The 9,751-nt window shown below is 46.6% G+C and overlaps 1 protein-coding gene across 1 annotated transcript; it reads right to left on the reverse strand.

Annotated features, from left to right (window-relative positions):
* Positions 1-1,938: 1,938 nt before the first annotated feature.
* On the reverse strand, positions 1,939-2,784 carry LOC117580881. Its single transcript, XM_034267632.1, has 2 exons — positions 2,551-2,784; positions 1,939-2,487 (listed from the first exon to the last, which is right to left on the reverse strand). The coding sequence occupies exons 1-2, from the start codon at positions 2,779-2,781 to the stop codon at positions 2,176-2,178; spliced, it is 543 nt and encodes a 180-aa protein (XP_034123523.1). The 5' UTR covers positions 2,782-2,784; the 3' UTR covers positions 1,939-2,175.
* Positions 2,785-9,751: the final 6,967 nt, after the last annotated feature.

Below are 9,751 nucleotides of genomic sequence, written 5' to 3' on the forward strand. Positions count from 1 at the left end.
AAGTGCAATGTCATTGAGGCGCGAATAGAAAGGGGAATACCAGTGCCCATACGTACCGAGCATAAGAAAAGGAAAAGGCACACACACCACACGCACCCCCCGGTGTTTGTTTGTTTGTGTGTGGAAAAGAAGCAAAAAAAAATAAGAAATTAAAAGTATTTCTCGAATTATTGTTAATGATGATTAAAAATATGTGTACCTGCCGTACCCAAGGCACGGCCACAAAGCACAAAGAGGTAAGCAGAAATATATACGTAATGGCTATGAGGCATGTTAAGATGTGGCAAGGAAACAGAAATGTATGTAAATATATATGTCCCCAAAGAGAACCAGAGTGGATTCGAGTTCACTTGACTTTGACTTTAGCCACAGAGCTCAAACTTCAATACGTTGAAGTCGAAGAAGAAAGCGGCACGAAAATGTTTTAATAATTAAGCGATTCTGCGTGTAAATTCCATAAATCATTGAACATTATTCCGTAGCCCAAAGGTGCAATCGAAATGTGCCTCTACGCACAATTTTGGTGAGTAACCAGGAACCAGGAACCAGGAACCAGGAACCAGGAACCCGAAACCAGCGACAGAGACAGCGACAGGGAACAAGTGAAAGAGGAACGAGCAAAGGGGAACGAGAGCAGGGCTTGGGCTGACTGCGGCGTGTGGCGGCACTCGATAACATAATTATCTGTCATAATCAGTAGGCGTTGAAATGTGCAATTCAAAGTGCAATTTAATGCGCGCCAGCAGCTAAAAACAACAGCTACAGATTCAGCCCACACGGCTATGCATAGATGCTCGCAGAGATACAACACACAGATACCGACTGGGGAGATGCACGAAAGCGCAAGGGCGTAGCTGCAACGGCCACGGTTTGCAGGGGTGGGGGGGAGCCGGCGGGAGCTTGTGGGTGGCTGTGCATGTGTATGGAGCAGTGGCATAGTCAAAGGGGGTGCACAAGTATGCAAAGTAAAGGAAATGACTCAATTTTCAATAATTATTGGTTAAATATTTAACAAGTCTCAACCAAAAGAGGGAGATTCAATTAATTTGTAAATAATGACTCAAGATATACCCAACATTAAGGGGCTTGTTCCTCCCCCCTTTTGACTAAGCCTCTGGCCCCACTGGCCACACTCGGTGGTGGCAAAGCGTCTAAAGCATTTCGGTGATTGTGTGTCAGTTTGAGTTTTGGAAAATTTGCATCGGATTATTGCAATAAACATAATTATGCGCGCTGCATATGATTTTTCAATTAAACACATGCAACCCGCTGCCACACGACGCACACTGGGAGGGCTGCTGCTGCTGTACGTAAAAGGGTTAACGAGTTGGTCTTTAGGAGGGGGTTACGTACTGGCTTGACATGACCAACCAATTGCCGCTCGTTGCGGGTGTTTGTAATGCATATTTGTTAATTAAGTGTCGCATGTGCATGCCCCTCCCTCCCTCTTGACGCCACCACAGAGTCGCCTCTCTCCGTCGGCCTGCAATAATCAGCGTGTGTGCAAATGGTAACGGTGCTTAAGTGGAATCAATGGATCGTAATGCAGAGATAATCAGCACCCAAAAGAAAAAGCCAGAGAACGGGTAAGAGTGGAGAGATATGGGAGCACCGATGATGATGATGATGACAATGATGATGCTGATGATGGGCGTTGCCAGCGTGTGGCCCTGCCAACCAGCTTTGTCAATGACAAATGCCACACGCAGCAGGAGTACTGGATGGCAGAGTCCTAGCTTTTTGGTGGGGGAAATAAATTTCAATTAGATGAGGTGTTGAAGCAGAAGTTTTGTGGCTCGATTTTATTTGTGCCTGTCATTTCAAGCATACGAGTGCGCTGCACTTGACTGTCGCAAAGCCCCCTCGTGGCATGCAGCTACCACCCCATTCCCATTCCTCCCCCCCACTGCAACTGCAAGTGCCGCTGGCGTCGTGTAATTGTCTTTGAAAGCGATAGCAATATATTGAGGTCCGTGATTAATAGAAAAAATATACAAACAAAAAAAAAAGGTAGAATGAACATAATGAGCAGAGAGGTTAGTATACAGCATGGAAGAACGCTTGTCGTGTCGAATGGATCCACCCAAAAACTCGACAAAAAGCACACACAAGAAAGAAATCATTGCTGAAATAAATTAGAAAAAAACGAGCAGATGGAGAAATTGGGTGTCGGCATCAGGTCAGTGTGACAATGGCTATGAGGCCGGCCACGCCGACATCCTTGTCCAGGATGGTCAGCTCGAGCAGGTAATCTCCCTTGGGTGCATCGTCGGGCAGGAACTCGGTCTCCAGCTCGTAGTTGTCGATCTTGTACTTGCCCTTGGGGAAGGGGCAGTCACCCTGCTTGGGCATAGTGGAGGCCTTTTGCAGATACGGATACGTTTTCTCGTCCTCGTTGACGAACTTGCAGAAGGGCTTCTTCACGTTCATCACCAGGGGACCCTTCCGGCCGGCACCCGAGTCGTAGACAAATACACGCAGCATTATCTGGTCGGCAGGGAGTGGGCAGAATGAGCAGGAGAAACTTTTCAGGATCAGGATTCCACTCACCCCTTGCTCGTCGCCCATGTTCAGCTTGAACTCAAAGTCACCGGCGAGGGCGAACTTGTTGCGTCCCACCTTCTTCATGCGCAGTGTGCCCCAGTCGACCCACTTGCCATCGCTCGCGTAGTCCTTGACAGGATCAAAGGAGTTCAGGTCGACGCTGTAGGGCTTTTCGGCGCCGCAAATGTGGATCGCCAGGAGCAAGGCGAACGGCCACAGACTGCCGTAAGGTGTCATTTTTCTCGTACCACTGATCCAATTCCAACCAAATACATTCCATATATATAAGTACATGTGAGCGCCGTGCACCATATCTGTCACGCCAGATCGTTGTATTCGAAATTTGTTTTCATGTTTGCTCCATGTGTCCCACATAGTGTGCACAATGTCAGACATGCAGCAATGCAGGCAGGGACAAACTTTGGGTTAACTTATCGTTTAATTGTTGTTCAACATTTATTAGAATCATTATTGATCATGGATTAAGTTTCATCCTACATTATTCCCTTTTCCCTTAGTTTTAGTTGCTCTTTGAATTTTCTTTTCGCTCTGCATCAATATTTATTGGCTAATCTCATTTGTGTTTAATCTGATTCAAAATTCTCCTCAATAACTATAACTATGGCTCCGCTCCAACCGTCAAATCTATCCCCTTTGCTCCCCCGCCCATTCCGTTTGCAGGCATCTTAACTTGTATGTTGAAATTCTGCAAATATTTTATGCCAACTAATCTCTTAACACTCTATTGAGACATGTAAACTTTTAATAGCATTTGCTGTACTCTGCCAAACTCTGTTGGAATGGATAGAGAACCGATTGGGGCGGGGCGGTGGCCCTTGTTTTATGGCCTGCAGCAGTTTTCGTGTTTGAACATCAAAAGTAATAAATTCATCGAACCATCGCCGGGGCCAGAAATGTGCCCTGGCCGACGCGGCCTTTCGTCCTCTTCGGAATCGGAGTTGGAGTTGGAGTTGGAGTCGGAGTCGGGCAGGTAGCGGCGGCGTCGTCTTGATTTTGTTGTTTTAGGTCGCGTCTCCAGCGTTGCTTTCGTTGCTCAATAACTTCCTGGCCCAAAGTACTGTACTTGCAAAGTGGAGGAGTTGGCCCTGGCCCTGTCTCTGGGTCTGGCCGTTAATTTCCATCGTTCTGCCCCGTCGTTGTTGGCTGTTGTTTCTGTCTTCAGTTTGTTGCTTGCTGCAAAGTTATTTAAGTAACTGTCTTGACTTGTTTCTGGTCTTGGTCCTGGTTCCTGCATTGATTGCCCCGCAGTCAGTCAGGGGAGTCTTTGGGTTCGTCTTTGAGTCCCTCCCATAAATTCCGTTTCGCCCGAAACAGAAGTTAAATGTCTCTGAAAGTTTTGTGCAAGTATTTGCAGGCTTATTTATGGGTTTCTAATCGAAGCATTGCTCTGCGGCCAGTTGGCACTAGTTAGCCACACAGCGGAACTATTTACGTGCAAGAATTAGTGGTTGGAGCTCCACAAACTGGGTAATTATACGCGTTACTCAAGGAATGTAACAGAGAAAAGGAAGTGACTTCCACGCTAATAAAATAAATATACCCAAGTGATATAGCCTTGTCGAGGAATCGATTATTGAGTATCTTAGTATGGATGGGAGAGAGCAAGACGACAGGAAATTACTGGAATTTCCAAGTGGCTTTATTGATTTGTTTGGATCTCAGCATCCCTATTTAATTAAAGGCAATAATTACGCAGACAGTGCGTACTGCCAGTGCTCTGCCACCTAACAATTTACACTCAAATGAGAGTCACGTGACAAAATACACGGCACATCATTTAAAAGACAGTAGAAGCAAACAAAAAGCATAAAAACAGCAAAACCGAAAGCAAAAGCAAAAGCAAATACTCGCCGGCGACGTTGTGTCTTTATGAAGACACCCCTTTTGGACAGGGGTGTTGGTGGGGTGGGGAGGGGAGGGGTGAGAGCTGAAAGAATTGCAGCGAAATTAAAATAAAATAAAATTTACGTTGAATTAAAAGGAAGGCAGCCAAAACAACAAGAGACACAGCAACAGCAATAGAGCCCAGAAGAATGTTGGGCATTCGGAGATTGTATCGACTAGTTGATGACTCTTAAAAGGGGTGCACTGAAGTGGCCGAATACAGAAACAAAGCGTCGACTCTGGCTTTGTTTTGATCTGTGCTCTGTGCATGGGAAAAGATCTCGGGCAGCGCAGTCGGCATAAGCAAAGCGTAAAAGCTTCGTTTGGCTTTGGCCTAGGAACAGCGTAAAAGCTTCGTGTGGCCTCGGAACACAGAAGCACACAGAACGAAGAGCCTCAGCGGCAGAGAAGTGACTTCGTGTGGCTTATGAAGAATTGATCGATCGCCTGCGGCAGCTGCAGCGGCAGAGAAGCAAGAAACGTTTCTGACTTCTTGTCCGTTGCCTGTGCATGCAAATGCATTGAAACATGCAAGTGCCTGCGTGCGGACCCCTGTCCTATAGGCAGAAATTAACTGTTCTAATTGGAAGACTCGCTGCTGAAATGCTCTTGGAAATAACGGGAATAATTTCACGGGTAATGAAAGGCACACCGACTCAAAGATGAAATAATCCCTGGCAAACCTGAGACTGACACCTTTTTGCATGAAAAGATTGATCTGGAATATTCCCCCTCTATGCCATTGATGAACCCACATCAGCCAGCCTAAGCCAACTCATTAGCTAAATGAGCGCTTGCAGGGTAGCTGATAAGCGAAAAACGCGCAAAAGAGTGTCAGCAGTGGGCAGGAGTGGGCAGGACGAGTCGTGACTTCATTTGCTTGACACTTGGCTGCGGAAAAGTAGTGGAGAGGGGCAGAGCGGTAGGACTGTGGCGTCAAGTGTGTGCCACAAAGGAACGGCAATAAGAGAGACAGCAGCAGTGGCTGAGAGGGGTCGAGAGTGACACAGTGCAGGAGGGGCGGTAGGTGGGTGCGAAAAGAAAAGGCTGCAAACGATTCCTAATTGAAAACTATTAAATTCTTCGTTTTTTTCCCTTGGGTTTTTCCCTCTGCTACTTAATTTCTTCCTGCCACCCAAGCTTCCCTGCCCAAGTCCCTCTGCCCCCGGCCACACGCTCTGCTGGTCCAAATTGGAACTTGAATTTCATTCCGAATGACATTCGCTCCATCACGCGTCAACTGCAGCCCAGCGCTGGCACGTAGCCTGGCGACAGCGATGGCTACGGGTACGGCTACGGCTACGGTCTGGGATCCGGCCAGAGAGCAACAGAGAGAAAGGGAAAGAAAAAAAAAACGAAAGAAAAGCGGACATTTTCATTTGAGCATATTTAATTAGATGCAATTATTTATGGTATTAAATAGATGAGGCAGTAAATGTGCTGTACAGCCCTCTTGCCCGGGTATCTGGATAGCGGGACGGAAAAAAATGAAGAAAATTGAAATAAAATGCTAAAGAATTGCGTCGTTGTCTGTCGCCAAAGCAGAGTGAAAAAAAAAAAAACAGAAAAGAAAAATATTCAATTCTTAGCTCTCTCTCTCACTCTCTCTCTCTCAAAAAGGCACAATTCTGCAGCAAATGCCACGACTCCACCCCGCCCCCATTCCATCCCATTCCATCCCATTCCAGTGGCAGAGTCCGCACCATTTACCAACCAACCATAACAAAGAGAGTCCGGGGTACAAGGCTGGACCGGGCTGGCCGCCCGGACGAAGGAGTGCATTTAAATGGCAGGAAATTTGAAAAAAATTGAAATTTAAGTCTTTGATATATTGAAGCCGATTTATTAGCCGCCCCCTTTTATGCGCCCCCCCCACAGCCACACCCAATGTTAGTCATTTTCTTTTGGTCTAACGAAAAAAAAGAAGAAAAAATATCCCAAGATGCTAGGATCTCCCTCCACTACATCCTCCAGCCGCTGCTCAATCAATGTCTGACCAAAGCGGACCCAAGCAGAAGCCTCTCATCTGCAGGTTGCCTAAGAAAAAAATGACCGTAGGAGAAAAGGGAACGCAGAACTAGTCCCAGGGATCCCAGCGATCAGCTAGCAATAGAGGATAATACCATGAGGCATAGAATACTTAGGAGAATGCACTTCAATAATAGCAGATTCAACCATGAAGAAAGGAAAGAAAGCTCCTTGGGGGCACTCTGGAGTGGCTCACATTACAGGAAAGTAAAGAAAGGAAAAGGCACCCTCAGGTCACTCAGCACGCATAGCCACAAATCCACACCTAGGAGTGGACGTACCCCACCAACCGTTTGACACTTATTGGAGTTAATAGCGCGTGACCATGGACAGTCAACCCCTTTCGCACCTTATCCATGGACTTGGAACATGACAAATCACACAAATTGACAAACGTTTAACATAATTTACACAGCAAAGCCGAAACGACTTACACTTGACCACACTTCGGTCCCCACAATCCTCTCTGCCCCCCTTCTGAGCGGTCCTCGTGTCCAATATTGACCCTTTTGGCTGTCCAAAACCCTTGTCAACGTTGCGTATCCGAGAAACTATTAAAAAGATCAGCCAGACACTTGACTGCATTCATGTTCAGCATCGGACAAAGGCTGTAAAAAATATCCATGTGGGATAGGAATACAATTGGGGGAGAAAAAATGAGTCGAAATTGAGGAGGATGTCCCCCGATTCTTGGGGTTTTTTGCCATTTTTCACACGCTCTTTCCCGTGTGCCGTGCATCCCTGTCCCTGTCCCTGCTCCTGCTCCTGTCCCATGTCCGGGTTCGGGCTCGGGGCTAAAGAGGACATATGTTCATGGTCAAATCGATTAAATAAATCATTAGCATCTTTTGTAGCCAATTTTCTTGCCACATTCGTGCTCCGTGTGGCGTCCTTTCTCCCAAGTGCTTTGTGGGACCTTCTGTGACGCGTGTCGCTGCTCTTCTTGTATCATGTGTTGGTGCAAATTGTTTTTAATACAAGAAGAAAAAAAAACACTCCTTGGCCCGGCTGCTGCCAGTGTGAAAGTGAGAATTCTTCCCCATTTTTTTGTTGGGTCTTTTTTTTGGGGTTCCCTTGTAGTTTGACATTTAATTTGTTGCGCTTCTGTGTGTGGGGCGCAGAAACAGTTTCAAAGGAAGAAGGCTAATTTATTACAGCGCAAACTTGACAGACTCTTGGCAAGAGGAAGTAAAAGAAGAAGGGAAAACTCTATGGCAGAGGCTGGCAAGTCTATGATAAACAGGAGAAGAAGTGTTTGGCCAGACTAAGAAGGTTTTTTTGTGGTGTTTTAGGCAATTGCCAATCGAAGATTATACAAATATATGTCTTCTCCTCCATTTCTTTAATAAATGAAGTCATGTGTTAGATGCTCAATCCCTTCGTTGAACTTCTTTAAGCACTGAAAAACTTCAAGTTGGTTTTGCTTTCAGTCTTCCCTGTCGCAGTCCTTGTGCGGTGCAAAAACTGTCCCTTGTCTCAGGGTCTGCCTTTGTTGCCTCTGCCATTTTTTGTGGTGTGCGTCTGGATTGAAATGGGGCTGGAATCGCTTCTGGTGTTTATTTTCTATAAATATAAATTAAATGGGTGGCGTGCGACTGTCCAATAAATTTAGCTATTTTTATATATTTCGAGACACCTTTTACGGTTTCGGTTTCGGTTTCGGTTTTGCTTTCTTGCCATTCTTTTCGCTTTTTGTTGTGTGGTCCGCCTGCGCCTTTTGTATGGCATCCAGGACTATGGCTACAGCTCCGTGTCGAACCCTTTTCATTGTGAAGGGCGTGGCGTGGAAAAATTATTGCCCAAGTCGTGCCATATCATGTGACAATAGTTGCCTTTCATTTGCCATCCTTTTTTTGTTTGTTTGCCGGCAATAAAATACAATTTGCTGTACGAGTATGAATGGCAGCAACAGGCGGGACATTCAGGGCTTATACAACACTGGCCGCCAGTGTGTGCCAACACACACATTCAGTCCTTTGGCGAATTGAACGCCAAAGTTCAGTGGCCCGCCGCAGAATTTCTACGAATATTTCATATGAATATATGTACGAGGATGTATCTACATATTATAACTCTGGCTTTTGTTTCTAGTCGAACTCTCGGGGCCACAAAACCTTTTGTAAAGCGCACAGAACGGCACAGAGCGAGAGAGAAAAAAAAACGCAAACAATTTCTTGTAATTAAAATCCATGGCCTTTTCAGTCCCAGCCCACTTAGGGCGGACTGCTCCGAGTGATTCAGTCAGGTGCTCAGCTGCGCCAATCAGTCACAGACCAGTCAACCACCGCTCGGTGGCAGGATAGCTCTGCGGGGTCCGGCTGTACTTGTCACTGCAGGTGGAGAGGCGAACGGAGAACAAGACATGGATAGGGGGCTGGGGCATGGTAGTCGAATGGTGAAGCCTGAAGCCCAAAGGCAGACAGAGACCGACCTTTGCCAGCAGAGAGATTCTGCTCACATTCTCAGTGCTCGGGCGACTCTGGCCTAGGCCATTATTTTTTCTCGTTTTTTTTTTTGTTTTTGTTCTAGAATTACTGATTATTAATTCATTTTGAACCGGTGAGGCATTCATATTTCTGCAGCAAAGACTGGGTCGTCCTTCGACACGCACAGGGAGGGGGTGTGTGGACTGGGGGCTGGGGCTGGGGGCTGGGGGCTGCAGCACCGAGCCATCATCCATCCCTTTGGTCCTTCACGTTGTCTGTCAATGTTTTGCTTTCATTTTACATCTTTTTTCTTGTTCGTTTTTTGTCATTCTTTGACTGTCATATATTTGAACAGCTTGCTGCTCTGGCTTGCTGGCTTGCTGGCTTTCTGGCTGGCAGCGGGTCCTGCCGCTGCATTCATTGTTAAATCATTGAGTTTTTACTGCAGTTTGGCGAACGGGATTCGACGCTGCCAACCATATCAACCTCAATTTCTGCCTTCTGTTGTGCTCTTCAAGCACTCGGCTCGGTCCTGTCCGTGTAAATAAAGTCAGCGCGGTAAGAAAACAAAATGTGAACTGTGACTGGGCCTGCACCTGCACCTGCACCTGCTCCTGGACCCGCTGCCGTAAAGGACATCTGCTCTAAAATGCAAGCAGTGCCCTGGTCCTACTGCTGCTCCTGGTCGGGGCTTGTTAGTCTGATTGGGTGGCTGATTGGTTGGAACTGCTCTCACTGAATCTCGGCTGAGCAGCGACGTTGTCGCCAGTGACAGTTGTCCCGAGAACCGGGACCAGTTCCAACAATGAAGCGGAAACAATGTTTACAATTTTCCTTCTGCTTTTCTT

Source organism: Drosophila guanche, unplaced genomic scaffold (assembly GCF_900245975.1).
Source record: "Drosophila guanche unplaced genomic scaffold, DGUA_6, whole genome shotgun sequence".
NCBI classification, from domain to species: domain Eukaryota; kingdom Metazoa; phylum Arthropoda; class Insecta; order Diptera; family Drosophilidae; genus Drosophila; species Drosophila guanche.